Below are 18,458 nucleotides of genomic sequence, written 5' to 3'. Positions count from 1 at the left end.
ACGTCCGCTGAAGGCCCATTCTGCTAACCGGCTTGCTAGCTATCTAGAGCTACTTGGAACCCTACTAATTCCACGACTGGTCTATCGACATCACCGCACGAAGAGGCAAAAACAGACTTACCCCCATCGCGAAGTCCCACAAAGGCTAACTTGCTATCCCCGGTCTGTTAACTGCTAGCTTGCCTGCCCCGGTCTGCTAACTGCTAGCCCCGGTCTGCCAACTGATTTCTTGCTAACCCGGTCTGCTAACTGCTAGCTTGCCAGCCCTGGTCTGCTAATTGCTAGCTTGTTTAGCCCCGGCCTACTAACTGTTAGCTTGTTAGCATCGGTCTGCTAACTGTCTGAATCGCCGTGTCCCCAGTCAGCCCAACCAATCACTGGACCCATATGTTCACTTGGCTACGCATGCCTCTCTCTAATATCAATATGCCTCATCCATTACTGTCCTGGTTAGTGATTCCTGTCTTATTTCACTGTAGAGCCTCTAGCCCTGCTCAATATGCCTTAACCAACCATGTTGTTCCACCTCCTACATATGTGATGACATAACCTGGTTTAAACGTCTCTAGAGACTATATCTCTCTCATCATTACTCAATGCCTAGGTTTACCTCCAATGTACTCAGATCCTACCTTACCTTTGTCTGTACACTATGCCTTGAATCTATGCTATCGTGCCCAGAAACCTGCTCCTTTTACTCTGTTCCAAATGTGCTAGACGGCCAGTTCGTATAGCCTTTAGCCGTACACTTCTCCTACTTCTCCTCTGTTCCTCTGGTGATGTGTAGGTTAATCCAGGTCCTGCAGTGCCTAGCTCCACTCCCACTCCCCAGGTGCTCTCATTTGTTGACTTCTGTAACCGTAAAAGCCTTGGTTTCATGCATGTTAACATTAGAAGCCTACTCCCTAAGTTTGTTTTACTCACTGCTTTAGCACACTCTGCCAACCCGGATGTCTTAGCCGTGTCTGAATCCTGGCTTAGGAAAACCACCAAAAACCCTGAAATCTCCATCGCTAACTATAACATTTTCCGCCAAGATAGAACTGCCAAAGGGGGCGGTGTTGCAATCTACTGCATAGATGGCCTGCAGAGTTCTGTATTACTATCCATTGCACAACCTTCAATGTTATGTCATAATTATGTACAATTCTGGCAAATTAGTTCGCAACGAGCCAGGCGGCCCAAACTATTGCATATACTCTGACTCTGCGTACAATGAACACAAGAGAAGTGACACAATTTCCCTAGTTAATATTGCCTGCTAACATTATATATTTTTTACAAAATATGCAGGTTTAAAAATATCTACTTCTGTGTATTGATTTTAAGAAAGGCATTGATGTTTATGGTTAGGTACATTCGTGCAACAATTGTGCTTTTGTTAAATCATCACCCGTTAGGCGAAGTAAGCTGTGATTCGAAGATAAATTAACAGGCACTGCATTGATTATATGCAACGCAGGACAAGCTAGTCAACCTAGCAATATCATCAACCATGTGTAGTTAACCTGTTGGGGCTAGGGGGCAGTATTTTCACGGCTGGATGAAAAACGTACCCAATTTAAACAGGTTACTACTCTGGCCCAGAAAATAGAATATGCATATTATTAGTAGATTTGGATAGAAAACACTCAGAAGTTTCCAAAACTGTTTGAATGGTGTCTGTGAGTATAACCGAACTCATGGACAAAAAACCTGAGAAAAATTGAATCAGGAAGTGGGAGAAATTAGAAATGTATTTTTTCTTTTGAATCCCTTGTAAAACTACAGTGACATAGGATTTACGTTGCACCTCCTAACTCTTCCATTGGCTGTCAACAATCTTTAGGAACTGGTTTCATCCGTCACCTGTTACTGGGCAGACAATTGTGGCTCAGTCAATCACTGGCCAGTCTGAGGACAGGTGTCTTATGACGCGCGTGCACGTGACTTGTTTTTAATTTTTCTTCTGGGATGAATACCTATTGCCCGGTTGTAAAATTATCGCAATTTTACGTAAAAAAATACCCTAAAGGATTGATTGTAAACATCGTTTGACGTGTTTCTACAAACGGTAATAGAACGTTTGACCATTTCATCTATGGATTTGCATCCACGCCACATGGCATTGTAAAGTGTTCTGGATGGGTCAACAAAACGGACGTATTTGGACATAAATTATGGACTTTGCAGAACAAATGAACATTTCTTGTGGAAGTGGGTGCCCTTCCGAGTGCATTCCGCCGAAGATCAGCAAAGGTAAGAAAATATTTCGAACATATTTTTAGAGATTTGTCAACGCCGTGGTTGTAGGCTAACTGTATAGCTTAGCATTGAAGGCTAAGTTCTGTACTCAGAATATTGAACAATGTGCTTTTTTTCGTAAAGTTATTTTGAAATCTGACAAAGTGGTTGCATAAAGGAGTAGATTACCTCTAATTCTTTAAATAATTGTTATAAATTTTGTCAACGTTTATGAGTTCTTCTGTAAATGTATGTGAATGTGAATGTAAATGTACATTTTCTGAACGTCACGCGCCAATGTAAAAATTGGGTTTTTGGATATAAATATGAACTTGATCGAACAAAAAATGCATGTATTGTCTAACATGATGTCCTAGGAGTGTCTGATGAAGATTGTCAAAGGTTAGTGCTTAATTTTAGCTGTATATCTGGTTTTGTGACGGCTATCCGTGCTTGGAAAATGTATTTTTTTTTTTTTTTTTTGCTAATGTGCTATGCTAAAATAATCTAATGTTTTGCTTTCACCGTAAAGCCTTTTTGAAATCGGACAATGTGATTGGATTAACAAGTAGAGTATCTTTAAAATGCAGCATAATACTTGAATTTTAATTTTGAGATTATTCTTTTTTTAAATTTCGCGCCGTGCTATCTCACTGGTTGTTGTCCAACCAATCCCGTTAACGGGATTTTATCCTCTAGAGGTTAACTAGTGATTGTGTGAAGATTGATTGTTTTTTATACGATAAGTTTAATGCTAGCTAGCAACTTACCTTGGCTCCTTGCTGCACTCGCGTAACACGCAGTTTCCTCATGGAATGCAATGTAATCGGCCATAATCGTCGTCCAAAAATGCTGATTACCTATTGTTATGGAAACTTGAAATCGTCCCTAATTAATCGGCCATGCCAATTAATCGGTCGACCTCTAATAAATACCTGGTAGAAACTGCCATGCAGTATTGAGAGAGTCTACCAGAACAAAGTACTTATTTTGTTCAAAACTCCTAATCCCCCAAAATAGGAGAACTAAACAATATTTCTATTTTTGAGAATGCAGTAATGGTCCATGGCCACTTAAGGGAGAGCTATGACAAGTGTGTTTCATTTGGTGATCTCATGAAGGACAGGAAACACACATAACTGTATCTCTTAAAGTGTATATTTCCCAGCTGTCAGGTTTACATCTAAATATTGTGAAACATATGTGATTAAACATGAAACTATTTGTGAAAAGATGTAATGTGATGTTAACCTTCTAAATGAGAGTATGGATTTTCATATAAAGATTAACTAGTCAATGGACACACCACTGTGAGCCCAGACATCACATTTGGCATCATGGACCAGCCTTTTCTCTGAAGTGTATAAAACCACCCGTGACAAAATGTACATTTCATGCCAAAGAGACGCACAGTAAGCCAGACGTCTCGCATGGTTATGAAGTCAGAGAACGCCAGAACAGAGTCCCCACGTAGGAATGGCTACAATTCTATAGACCATTAGACCATACAGCTGTAGTTTGGCTACACGGCTGAAAATGGTTCAACTCTGAGACTATCGATCACTACAGAAGAAGACAATTCTAGATGACACAAATTACTAGTCTGCAGCTAGAAATTACGTAAACCTAGAACGAGAATACAGACAACCGCCACAGCATCTATTCTATGAAAAAATTTCCGAATGGTACTCTGAAGTATTCATTCTAACCACCTACAACCACAAAAGATATTGTGACTGCTGGGAAAGTTAACCAGAGACTCTGATGAACTTTACTGGACGATTGAGTGTTTTCAACAGAGAGACAACAACGACATCCAGGTGTAAATATGTACATTCCAATTTCTTTCAGAATGAGCAGCCGGTCATGTGCAAAGTATTAGCATTTCAATGAACATAATTATAGACTGTGTGTAGGTGAATCCATGTTGTTTTTCCCGCTCTTTCTCAGTCCTCACCCCTTTCCCTTTGTCCTTTTGTCATATCGGCTTAGCCCACTAGAGACTTTTCTATCATTGTTAGTAACCAATATCTACTGTTTGTTTGTGATGTATTTCTGTGATTATTTAGTTAGTTAGTAAATAAATAATTAAGCCAATTTGTATTTTGCTGAGTCATTATGGAAACTAGGGTTCGTGCAGATAAGGTAATAACTATCACATTACAGAGTAATAACTTGGACCCAATATCTGACATCTCTCTCTCTCACTCTGTCTCTCTGTCTCTCTCTAACTCTGTCTCTCTGTCTCTCTCTAACTCTGTCTCTCTCTAACTCTGTCTCTCTGTCTCTCTCTAACTCTGTCTCTCTGTCTCTCTCTAACTCTGTCTCTCTGTCTCTCTCTAACTCTGTCTCTCTGTCTCTCTCTAACTCTGTCTCTCTGTCTCTCTCTCACTCTGTCTCTCTGTCTCTCTCTCACTCTGTCTCTCTGTCTCTCTCTAACTCTGTCTCTCTGTCTCTCTCTAACTCTGTCTCTCTGTCTCTCTCTAACTCTGTCTCTCTGTCTCTCTCTGACGCTCAGTCTGTCTCTCTCTGTTTCTTTCTGTTTGTTCTTCAATTTGTTCAGCTCGCTCTTATCTTTTTTTTTCAATCTTAAAGCGGCAATTTAAATTTAACATCATGTTCAATTTGTTAATTTTGTTCCCATCTCCATTGAGAGCGAGGGAAATACAGAAAAAAAAGACAGAGAGCGGGAGCTTTGAAATGCTAAACAAGATTGTTCTTGGCCAGCTGCCTCTCCCCAAAACAAAACTTGTGTATGTGTGTGTGTGTGTGTGTGTGTGTGTGTGTGTGTGTGTGTGTGTGTGTGTGTGTGTGTGTGTGTGTGTGTGTGCGCGCGAGCGAGCGAGAGAGACAGAGAGAGAGAGAGAGAGAGAGCAGGAACCTGGACTTCACCAAAGAAATCAGAAATACAGACATTGTCATCCTACAAGAAACATGGTATAGAGGAGATGGACCCACTGGTTGCCCTCTAGATTACAGAGAGCTGGAGTCCCACCCACCAAACTACCAGGTGTGAAACAGGGAAGGACTCAGGGGGTATGCTAATTTGGTATAGAGCAGACCTAACTCAATCTATTAAATTAATCAAAACAGGAACATTTTACATTTGGCTAGAAATTCAAAAGGAAATGCTCTGTCGCACGCTGGGTATGTACATTGTCAATGGTAGGCATCGAGGGAACTCCTAGAGTTCACCTATAGTACACCTATAGCTCATCTCTTGGCAGTAGTACTGTAGACTACTTTATCACTGACCTCAACCCAGAGTCTCTCAGAGCGTTCACAGTCATCCCACTGACACCCCTATCAGATCCCAGCAAAATCCCAGTCTACTTGAACAGAGCAATACTCAAACATGAGGCATCAAAGCCAAATGAACTGAATAATATTAAGAAATGCTATAGATAGAAGGAAAGTAGTGTGGAAATATACCAAAAACAATTAGGCAACAACAAATTAAATCCCTTTTAGACAACTTCCTGGACAAAACGTTTCACTGTAATAGTGAAGGTGTAAACTTGGCAGTAGAAAACCTAAACAGTTTATTTGACCTCCCAGCTTCCCTATCAAATCTAAAAATTTCAAGCAGAAAACCTCAGAAAATTAACAACAATGACATATTGTTTGATGAAGAATGCAAAAACCTAAGAAAGAAATTGAGAAACCTATCCAACCAAAAACATAGAGACCCAGAAAACCTGAGCCTTCACTATGGTGAATCACTAAAACAATACAGAAATACACTACAGAAAAAGAAGGAACAGCAAGTCAGAAATCAGCTCAATGTAATTGAAGAATCCATAGAATCAAACCACTTCTGGGAAAATTGAAACACACTAAACAAACAACATGAAGAGTTATCTATCCAAAACGAAGCTGTATGGATAAACCACTTCTCCAATCTTTTTGTTTCTATAACAAAGAACAAACAGCAAAAAAAAATTACATAATCAAATACAAATCTTAGAATCAACTATTAAAGACTACCAGAACCCACTGGATTTTCCAATTACATTGAATGAAATACAGGACAAAATACAAAACCCTCCAACCCAAAAAGGCCTGTGATGTTGATGGTATCCTAAATGAAATTATAAAATACACAGACCATAAATTCTAATTGGATATACTTAAACTCTTTAACATCATCCTTAGCTCTGGCATCTTCCCCAATATTTGGAACCAAGGACTGATCACCCAAATCTGCAAAAGTGGAGACAAATTTGACCCCAAAAACTACCATGGGATATTCGTCAACAGCCACCTTGGGAAAATCCTGTGCATTATCATTAACAGAAGACTCGAACATTTCCTCACTGAAAACAATGTGCTGAGCAAATGTCAAATTGGCTTTTTACCAAATTACCGTACGAAAGAACACGTATTCACCCTGCACACCCTAATTGACAAACAAACAAACCAAAACAAAGGCAAAGTCTTCTCATGCTTTGTAGATTACAAAAAAGCTTTCAACTCAATTTGGCATGAGGGTCTGCTATACAATTTGATGGAAAGTGGTGTTGGGGGAAAAACATACGACATTATAAAATCTATGTACACAATTAGGATCTGGCTAAAAATACTTGAATCAGTTATAGAACCCATTGCCCTTTATGGTTGTGAGGTCTGGGGTCCGCTCACCAACCAAGAATTCACAAAATGGGACTGCATGCAGAATTCTGCAAAAATATCCTCTGTGTACAACGTGAAACACCAAATAATGCGTGCAGAGCAGAATTAGGCCGATACCCGCTAATTATCAAAATCCAGAAAAGAGCCGTTAAACCAAACTTTCCATAACAAAGCCATCACCTACAGAGAGACGAACCTGGATAAGTGTCCCCTAAGCAGACTGGTCCTTGGGTTCTGTTCACGAACACAATCAGACCCCACAGAGCCCCAGGACAGCAAAACAATTAGACCCAAACAAATGATGAGAGAGAGAGAGAGAGAGGCCTGGTGTCTGGCTGTGTGAGAGCCTGGCTATTGCCTGGCAATTATAGTCTGGCAATTGAAACAAGATGCCATCGAAAAACATGGCTGGCTAGAGAAGACAGACTATGTCATAACTGTGGGTCAGGAGAGATAGAAAGTGAAGAACACTTTCTAATCGTATACCACAAACATAGATTACTTAGAGAGTCCTTCCCAAAATTCACAATTTAAATGTCTACACATTTTACAAAACAATCAAACAAAGATAAAATGTGTATATTTTGGGGGGGAAAGGTCTGTTGTGATAGATTTGGCCTCATAATAAGTAACAGCTTGTTACAAGTTAAGGGAGGAAACATAAAATGTACTATTGTATAATTTTATTATAATAATGGCATATAGACAATATAAATACCACCAATATTTTTGTATTTATGGATTAGATTCTGAACGTTGACCATTATTACATTTTTGTATTAGATATTTATTTATTTTATATATAGTACCAGTCAAAAGTTAGGACACACCTACTCATTCAAGGGTTTTTCTTTATTTTTACTGTTTTGTAGAATAATAGTGAAGACATCAAAACTATGAAATAACACATATGGAATCATGTAGTAACCAAAAAAGTGTTAAACAAATCAAAATATATTTTATATTTCAGATTCTTCAAAGTAGCCACCCTTTGTCTTGATGACAGCTTTGCACACTCTTGGCAGTCTTGAAGGAGTTCCCGTATATGCTGAGCACTTGTTGGCTACTTTTCCTTCACTCTGCGGTCCAACTCATCCCAAACCATCTCAATTGGGTTTAGGTCGGGTTATTGTGGAGGCCAAGTCATCTGGTACAGCACTCCATCACTCTCCTTCTGGGTCAAATAGCTCTTACACAGCCTGGAGGTGTGTTGGGTCATTGTCCTGTTGAAAAACAAATGATAGTCCCACTAAGCACAAACTAGATGGGAGGGCGTATCGCTGCAGAATACTGTGGTAGCCATAATGGTGAAGTGTGCCTTGAATTCTAAATAAATTACTGACAGTGTCACCAGCAAAGCACTCCCACACCATCACACCTCCTCCATGCTTCACGTTGGGAACCACCATGCGTAGATCATCTGTTCACCTACTCTGCATCTCACAAAGACATGGCGATTGGAACCAAAAATCGAATGAACTTATCCTCTGCAGCAGAGGTAACTGTGGGTCTTCCTTTCCTGTGGCGGTCCTCATGAGAGCCAGTTTCATCATAGCGCTTGATGGTTTTTGCGACTGCACTTGAAGAAACTTTCAAAGTCCTAAAAAATGTCTGTATTGACTGACCTTCGTGTCTTAAAGTAATGATGGACTGTCGTTTAACTTTTCTTATTTGAGCTGTTCTTGCTATAATATGGACTTGGTCTTTTACCAAATAGGTAGCCCACACACAGAGACTTACAGAAATGCAGAAGGTGATAGGCCTAATGGTACTGTATGTAAAGCAAGGCTGGGTTTGAAGTATGTCAACATCTGAACTCTGAGGTGCAGGTGTGTAAATGTCTGATGCATGTGTATGTGCAGGGATGCAACTTTCACTGAGGACCACCACCACATTATGAAATAGCATTTTTGTCGCCCCCAAGTTTTATCATTGGAATGTGATACAAAACGAGGCAACGGTGTGCTTCATTCAGGACCATGCAGATGCCTCCGAGCGGTCGGGTATGCTGTATGGAGTGTTTATCCGGCTGGATTTTAAAAATATATATACAAAAAAAAAAATTATGTTCACCCCTACTTCTAAAACCAAAGTTGCACCACTGTCTATGTGTAATAGGAATAGGCTAAATACAATTACAGGCTATATGTATACTATAGGCTGAGGCATCAGAAGCATAGGCTTTATTATTTTATTTTGACAACAGTTTAAAACACCATTAAAGTTGTCAGGAGCATATATCCTGGCCCAGGAGCACATTGAGGATGGCAATATTGTAGCAACTTCAGTCTGATACATTGTCAATTCAAATCAAATTGGTCACATACAGGTGTTTAGCAGATGTTATTGCAGGTGTAGTGAAATGCTTGTGCTTCTAGTTGTGGCACATAGATGTGTTGACAGTGGAGTCGGCGATCTGGCGATCATTTTTACATTTTGGAACATTCAGTTGAACGGAAACGTTGCTGTACTGAACGATCATTTGAAAAACAGAGAGTTTTTTTTTTTTATCTTTATTTAACTAGCCAAGTCAGTTAAGAACAAATTCTTATTTTCAATGATGGCCTAGGAACAGTGGGTTAACTGCCTTGTTCAGGGGCAGAATGATAGATTTCTACCTTGTCAGCTCGGATTTGAACTTGCAACCTTTCAGTTACTAGCCCGACGCCACCCTGCCACAACCCCATCCTGGGTTGTGGGTTCAAAATGCACCGCTGCCCTTTAAATATGTCACTCATTGCTTCAAGCCACACCCTGGCACACCCACCCAACAGAACAAACGTATCTCAAAGTCTGTTCAATAACGTTTAAGGAAAACGTGCCATTCAGTACAATCCGATCCGCAACGTAGCAAACGTTCATGCGAACTGAACGCACCCCAAATTCCACAACAACTCAGTTTACACAAACGAGAAACTCGCCCCTTTACCCTGAAAGATCAAATCCCCATCACCTCGCCACCACCGCCCCCCCCCCCCCCCCCCCCCCCCCAGTCAAATTCTGCATGGGCACACCTTCTTATTGACAGTTGTGTAATAGACCGATCCTGTCACTTGCTGCATCTGGCTGCTAAGAAATTAATACTATCTGAGAAAACTGCTCGCAAAGCAAGCAAAACTACATATAAATAAGTAATATATACAAAATATCCCCATGTAATAATAATATAAGAGTGTGTGCCTAGTCATGACCCTAAACCAGGCGCTCCATTCGACTAGAGATCAGTAATCGGTTGAAATACACGTTGTGATCTAATGGAATGGACACCTAGATGAATCTGCAAATGAGGCAAATCACCACGATGCTTTGTAATGCCACTCGCCACTATGCTGGTTTGGGTGGTTGCCAGCCCTGCCCCTCTCTCCCCGGCGCGGCCCTCTACCTCTGTCTGCTGACCAGCCTAGAGTCGGACGTCACAGCGGTCTCTCCCGCAGAAACCAGGGTGACACTACGCCTGACAATCTCAGCCAGTGACACAGAATGACAAGCCTGCCTGTGCTATCAGACCTGGCGTCGAGTCAACGTGCTGAACAAGGCCAAAACTAGTTTAAATTGGTTTCATTCGCAAGGCAGGTAATTGAGGCAAATTAGTTTGATTATAAAAAATTGTAGACTTACTGCTGACTTTCACAGAGCCAAAAGCCGAGGGCTGCGGCACTGGTTTGCAGCTCTCCGCGAAGGAGGTGGTTCGGGGCCGCCCCGACATGATCCAATCCTCGAATCAAATACTGTATGCTACGTGATTGTAACTTTGGTGGCTTGGTAGATTTCTTTCTAAACCTTTGCATTCAAAGAATGACAGTTCCTTAATCTGAATGTTAGATTATTTACAATATTTTTTTTTTTATCAACTCCTCTCCACGAGCCTTCACAGTCGTTATTTTGACCTATCAATCTACCCTTTCTCGTCCCCCAATAGTCGTTCAAAGCATCCTTTCTTCCTTTGGTTCCTCGTTTTCCTTCAGTTGATTATAGGCCTTGGAGGCGCGTCTTCGACTAAATAGTCATGAATCTGGCCCTGTGGCCCCCAAATGAACCCACTGCTGGTTTGATTTCCCTAACTTGGTCACAGTTGAGTACAAAATTACAGAAGTGAAACAATCAGATAATGCGTTAATGGGGAATGGTTGCTGTATATTCCTATAGATCCAGGACCATGCAGATCCTCTTCATATTCCGATGGAGACTCAACGATCCGTCCGCCATGCCGGCTCCCTTGCTCTTCTACCCTACCGACGATTCAAACGAAAAATCTGCCAGTTGCTCAATTTTTACATTAACGATTTCCACGACCCTGCAAACTCGTCCCAACTCCACACACCGCGACGTCCAAATCCGGTTATTCCAGTTGGCTATCGGGTCTTGTGCACTTCGTTCCTCTGGAAAGAACAGTTCCAGTCAGACCCGACGATTCTGGTATTATATTTTATTCCTTCCCCATCGGTTTCGGGCTCGCTGTCTTATTCACTACGAACCTTTGTAACGCTATTTGCGTAAATGGTGAGGCTTGGTTCTATGCGCGTGGAGACGGGGTTACGCCAATAAACCGCTGTTGAGAATCGGAGAAAAGTGCACGCGCAATGGTATAAGGGGGGTTGCCGATTCAACCAATCCGAAGCGTATCCCTTGGCGATGGGCCGAGAGCCCCGTACTGTAGACCAATAAGGACGCTGTTCTTGTAGAACACATGGCATAGTTTGCTTGACACCGCCCCTGGTGTTCGGAAGCTCGTGTCCGTGCGTTATTGTGACTGGGGTAATGGGCGTTAATCGGGGGGGGGGGGGGGGGTAGTCAGAGAGATTGATAGCAGTCTCAGCCAATCCAACTGAGAGAAATGGTACGTGCACCAATGGCTGAAAAGCTGCAACCGGTAATCTACCCAATAGCATTAGGCGCGCAATTAACGCCACTTTTTACGGGCGACCCGTGACAGTCAAATGAACAGAATCAATGGGCTTGTTTGAGTGGTAAGGCTGAAGCAACCGACTGCAGACGAAAATCGAGGAGTGAAGTTGGGGGAGGTGCATCTGGGACAGCCGAAAGTCGTACATGTATGTTGTTTTCCAACAGCAAGACTCAGTGCAACATAGCAGTGTTGCCATGTTTGTATTTTTTTAATTCTTTGTAATGTCGAAATGATCATGTCTCCAAACACTTTATCACACACTCTCAATTGTAGCCTAAATAGTTCTGAACAAAATATAAACGCAAGATGCAAAAATTTCTAAGATTTTGCTGAGTTAGCATTCATATAAGGAAATCAGTCAGTTGAAATAAAATAGGTCCTAATGACTGGGCAGTGGTGCAGCCATGGGGGGCATAGGCCCACCCACTTGGGAAACAGGCCCAGCCAATCAGAATGAATTTTTGCCCACAAAAGGGCTTTATTACAGACAGAAGGCATTTATTTCAATTAACTGATTTCACTTGATGTCACTTGTTAAATCCAGGCAAAGCTATGATCCCTTATTGATGTCACTTGTTAAATCCACTTAAATCAGTGTAGATGAAAGGGAGGAGACAGGTTAAAAGTAGGATTTTTAAGCCTTGAGGCAATTGAGACATGGGTTGTGTATGTGTGCCAGATGCACCATTTTCTGTCAAGAACTGCAACACTGTTGTGCTTTTCGCACTCAACAGTTTTGCGTGTGTATCAAGAATGGTACACCACCCAACGGACATCCAGCCAACTTGACACAACTGTGGGAAGCATTGGAGTCAACATGGGCCAGCATCCCTGTGCACGCTTTCAACACCCTGTAGGGTCCGTGACCCGACAAATTGAAGCTGTTCTGAGGGCAAAAGGGAGAAGGTGTTCTTAATGTTTTGTAAACTCAGTGAAAATTCCTCCTAATAGTGTACAATCTGTGTCTCTCTTCATAGCATGGGCTATTGTTTGCATTCAAGACCAGGTTGTTTTTATTGCTCTCAGTTTGTCAGAGTAACCACTCATTTTGGTAATTTGTGTGGTATTAAATAAATATTCTGTTAATATCTTCTAACATGTAAATTACATAGAATTGCATGAAATGTGTTTATAAAAGGTGCATTTTAGGCCTCCCGTGTGGCGCAGCAGTCTAAGACACTGCATCGCAGTGCTTTAGGTGTTACTACAGAACTGTGTTCGAACCCAGGCTGTGTTACAGCCAGCCGTGATAGGGAGACCCATGAGGCAGTGCACAATTGGCCCAGCATCGTCCGGGTTAGGGGAGGGTTTACCGGCTGGGATTTCCTTGTCCCATCGCACTCTAGCGACTCCTTGTGGCAGGCTGGGCGCCTACAAGCTGACATTCGTCACCAACTGATCAGTGTTTCCTAAGACACATTGGTGCGGCTGGCTTCCGAGTTAAGCGAGCAGTGTGTCAAGAAGCAGTGTGGTTTGGCAGGGTCGTGTTTTGTGGGATGCATGGTTCTTGACCTTCCCCTTTCCTGAGTCCGTAGGGGAGTTGCAGCGATGGGACAAGACTGTTACTACCAATTGGATATCACGAAATTGGGGTGAAAATAAATTTTAAAAATGAATAAAAGGCACATTTTCTGCCCAAAAAAATTCCCCATGTGTAGAAATCCTGAAAACACCTCTGCTTAACTGTATGCCAATATGCAAATGCAATTATGGATGCAGGGGCCCTGACCTCCAGGGGGCCCCCATTGCTTTTGTTTGTCACTCTCACTCAGATATCATATCAACATGGTATACAGTGGCGGTCGGTGCCGTTTAAAATGAGGGAGGACAATGTATTTATTTATTAGCATGGCTTCACTTCTATTACAGCATACTGGATGACTGTCATTCATATTCCATTACCCGGCTCAATGTAACATCAATAGGCATAGGCTACTTACTACATGATACTCACATTTTCCTTATACCCATCATGAATGAAAATGTACAATGTAGGTGCACAGGTCGAGATACATTTTTGTTATCAAGGTGACAGACATTGACACATTCAATACGCCTTGCACAATTCCTTCTCACATCTACGCACTCTCCTCCTCTCACCGTTTCCCTTTGCTTGTGGACTTCAGTGCACAACACATCAGCTGTCTGCGACCAGGCGAAAAAACCTTTCCAAGCCAAACCTTCATATCATAACCGCTAACCGCTACACACAGCCTACATTGTTGTTACCCAATTAGCTAACGTCAAGTCAACAAAATAGCTACTAGAACTAACATGTTAGTAAGCCCACTACAATCATACAGTACAGTGTACAGTTAGCAAGAAGTTTAGCAGTTACACCGGCGGGCCCGGGTGCCAATAAATTAATAAAACCAAAAGCTTACCTTGACTTGTAAGAGTTCCAGTGTTGGATAGCCAAAGCCAGCTAGGTAACATAGCATCCCTCTCTGTTTGAGCTGGGTGTTTGTGTAGGCTAAACTAGCTAGCTGCACTCGCTAGCTAATTAAGTGAAAGGGAAAGTGAAAAAAATATGAAATATAGCTAGCTCTCTCTCTCTTGCTTTTCCTTCATTTTTTAAGAAATTAATTTATTAAAAGCTATTCAACTATTGTCTGTCTCTCTCTTTGAGTCAACTACTCACCACATTTTATGCACTGCAGTGCTAGCTAACTGTAGATCATTACTAGGCTCATTCTCGGATTCCTTTGATGGGGTGGACAATATGTTCATGCTGCAAAAGCTCTGATAGGTTGGAGGACGTCCTCCAGAAGATGTCATAATTACTGTGTAAGTCTATGGAAGCGGTTGAGAACCACGAGCCTCCAAGGTTTTGTATTGAAGTCAATGTACCCAGAGGAGGATGGAAACGAGCTGTCCTCTGGCTACTCCATGCTGCTACCCTACAGAGCGCTGTTGAGGCTACTGTAGACCTTCATTGCAAAACAGTGTGTTTCAATCAATTATTTGGTGAGGTGGATATATTTAGTATAATTTTATTTAAAAAATATATTCATTTCTGAGGAGGATGGTCCTCACCTTCCTCCTCTGAGGAGCTTCCACTAATGGCATAAGTCATGGCAAATGTGTAAAACTTAAAAACATTTCTCCCTGCACATGGAAGAATTAGTAGAATTGCATGACATTTGTTATAACATTGCTAAATGTTCTCTTTGCCCCATGGCAAAATGTGTACAATTGCAGGAAATTAACTTAAAAATGTACATTTCGCTCTCCACAGTCAAGAGGGGGGGACATTAAAATGTTTTGCCCACAAGGCCCCCCTAACCAAATCTCACTCAGTCTGTGGTTGGAGGGTAGGCCTAATGATCATTGCCTATTCTTATGTCACTACAATGACATTACATTTGTAGGCCTACAGTATGAGAAGCCACAACCTCACAACCTCACACACATACCCAAGTCATTATGCTTATGCTCATTACTAAGGCAGCAGAGCCCAGTTCTTATGCTCATTACTAAGGCAGCAGAGCCCAGTTCACCGTGATTGGTTGGTACACTATTATAGATTAACATTTTTAGTAATTTCCTGCATTTTTTTTTTAGGACTACACAATAGACCCAAATGCTATCCAAAGCTTCTGTTTGAATCCACACCATGCTTATTGTGTTCAAACACTCTGAATGCATTGGTATTAACATTCCATTTCCTACACAGATTTGTAAGGGTAAATTGAGGACAAAAGTTGTGTTTTTTGATTACGGTAGAAGTTGGGTAAAATGGGTAATTTCACAAATTATTCAGATGTCAGAAATATGAATTTGTAATATCCTGACTTGGACTGATTTTAAAGATAACTTTCCTTTCTCCACCACTTTTCCACCCCTCTCTTTCTTTTACCTCTCCCTCTCCCTCTCCCCTCTCTGCCGCCAGCTCTGTAATAATCAGCCTCTCTCTGGTCTGAGTCGGTTACTTTGGAGAGCTGAAGTCTTTCAGCACTAACCTTCCACCCATTATTGATTGGGGAGGATGCAGACACTGACACTTTCACTGCCAAAATGGCAGCCTGGTAAAGATTCCAGAATGTATTGTGTGTGTGTGTGTGTGTGTGTGTGTGTGTGTGTGTGTGTGTGTGTGTGTGTGTGTGTGTGTGTGTGTGTGTGTGTGTGTGTGTACAAAACAATATTAACACATTCGTGCCAGGTGAATAAACACAATATGATTCAGACTGTATATGTGGGGAAAAACCATCTTAAAGAATAGAAATTAGTCAACCTTGATGGTTGCTCTACTCAAGTCATCTGCAGTCTAAGAAGTTAATGGGTCTTTTATGCTGTTTATTTTTACTCTTTTATGTATTTTATGTTGATCTGAGGATGCCGTGTCAAAGTGGTCTTTCAGTTGTGATGACGGATTCAAGATAAAAAGGAGTTACTGTTTTCACTTTAAGCACTTAACACTTCTGTAAGGGTCCTGTGTGTAGCTGGTGTAGAGAGTCAGGCGCAGGACAGCAAATATGAGTAATCAACGTACTTTAGTCAAAAAGACAAATTTACAAAGTAACATCACGAGCCCACAAAGACGGACCGAATTGCAATAAACAATCACTCACAAACACAACATGGGGAACAGAGGGTTAAATAATAAACAAGTAATTGGTTGAGTGAAGCTAGGTGTGTAAGACAAAGACAGAACAAATGGAAAATGAAAAGTGGATCAGTGGTGGCTAGAAAGCCAGTGATGTCGACCGCCGAACGTCGCCCAAACAAGGAGAGGGACCGACTTTGGCGGAAGTCGTGACAACTTCCCACAGTACACACGCACACACACACACACACACACACACACACACACACACACACACACACACACACACACACACACACACACACACACACACACACACACACACACACACACACACACACACACACACACACACACACACAGAGAGATCAGTGTATTCTTAGCAAGAAAAACTGTGGGTTGAAAGAGCCTTGAGGAGAGAAAGGAGGAGAGATGAGTGCATACAAGAGAAAGAGAATGTAACGTTATGACTATAACCACCGTTCTCTGAAGGAGGGAAACGAGGCGCAACATACTATGGGGAGTCGCACTCTCGTGACTTTGGATGAAGGATCCACTATCATGCCTGACAAGGCCAATAAAATCCACACCTCGCTGGAAGCCCTGCCTTCCACAGGGGATAAGCGTGAGGCTCGGATTCATTACTTCAATGTAATACTGCTCTTCACCAAGCCCAGGAATGGGTGGTGCAGGGCCAAACAGGTGTTGTACCTTGTTTCCCTCCTTCAGAGAACAGTAGTTATAGTCATAACATTAAATTCCCTTCAATCAGTCAACTTCTGTACAACATTCTATGGGGAAATATAATCACGCTCAAGCCAACCCCAACAGATACGAAATGAAACGGCCCGTGGCAGACCACCCAGACCTGGCCCTGCCAGATGCAGCAGTCTGGGTATTACATTGTGTGCTGTACTGGAAGCAGTGACATTCAAGTGATAAAACCTCACAAATATGTGTGGTGATTCCCAACTCTCCGCAGCACAAATATCTCCTATAGTCAACCCATTAAACAAGGCCAATATGCTGGCAGATCCCTGGTGGAGTGGGCGCATACACCGCTATGTAACCCTTACCCTTTGCCTGCTATATGCCAGGGAGATAAAGCCATGTCCAGGAAGGTTTTGTAGGAGAGGATCTTCAGATCCACTGACTCCAGAGGCTCAAAGGGGGCCACACACAATGGTTCCAAAACCAACACCGAGTCCATGTGGGCGCAATAGGTTTAGAGACTGGTATGTGACGACGTACACCTTTCAGGAACCGTACCAGCAGGGGGTGAGCCCCCGTTGAGGTTCCGTCAATTCACACACGATGAGACAGCGGCCATGTACACTTTAAAAAAAAGTGGAGAATGCTTGAAAAGCTCCTGTAGGAACATAATCTTGGCATCACAGCTCAAACGCTTGCCACTTATACGCATACAGCCCTCACGTGGAGGGCACCCTTGCAGACTGAATGGTAGCAATAACATTTGCAGGTAAACCTCTATCCATCAGCTTAGCCCTCTTAGGGGCCAGGTCCATCAAATCACATTTTATTGGTCACATACACATGGTTAGCAGATGTTAATGCGAGTGTAGCGAAATGCTTGTGCTTCTAGTTCCGACAGTGCAGTAATATCTAACAAGTAATCTAACAATTCCCCAACAACTACCTAATCCACACAAATCTAAAAGGGGTGAATGAGAATATGTACATATAAATACATGGATGAGCGATGGCCGAGCAGGCAATGGCAAGGTGCAATAGATGGTATAGAATACAGTATGTATATATGATATGAGTAATGTAAGATATGTAAACATTATTAGGAGGATAAAGGAGGATCACGTAAAGGAGGATCCGAGAACACTGGTGTGCCAGAGCAGCACTTGGGTCCATCATCGAGAAAAATAGACGACACTGCACATTTTCTTGCAATGCGTAAAGATCTACATCGGCCCTGCTGAAAAAACAATGAGAGAGAGTGTCCCACCTGGATAAAAGAGTCTCTCCCCATCTGTTGATGCATGCCACCACTGACATATTGTTGTTTCTGTCCAGCACAAGCCGGCCCAATAAAAACAGGGAAAAGCGCCTGAGCGCCAGATACTCTGGCTAATTGACATGCAGTGCGCTCTGCACCACTGTCCATACCTCCCGAATCGA

General features: G+C 42.1%; 1 protein-coding gene across 2 annotated transcripts in view; it reads right to left on the bottom strand.

Annotated features, from left to right (window-relative positions):
* LOC106586650 (glycogen synthase kinase-3 beta) overlaps positions 1 to 11,365 on the bottom strand; it is a 55,063-nt gene extending 43,698 nt beyond the window's left edge. The window contains exon 1 of one of the 2 annotated variants that reach the window (XM_014174159.3): positions 10,474 to 11,365. In XM_014174159.3, the coding sequence (XP_014029634.2) occupies positions 10,474 to 10,561 (88 nt within the window). In that variant the 5' untranslated portion in view covers positions 10,562 to 11,365. The remainder of the gene's footprint in view (positions 1 to 10,473) is intronic. The other variant, XM_014174161.3, reaches the window with a different exon arrangement.
* Positions 11,366 to 18,458: the final 7,093 nt, after the last annotated feature.

This window comes from Salmo salar, chromosome 25 (assembly GCF_965601325.2).
Source record: "Salmo salar chromosome 25, fSalSal1, whole genome shotgun sequence".
Lineage (NCBI taxonomy): Eukaryota > Metazoa > Chordata > Actinopteri > Salmoniformes > Salmonidae > Salmo > Salmo salar.
The sequence above is the reverse complement of the archived record's forward strand: the minus strand, read 5'-3'. Positions and strand labels throughout refer to the sequence as shown.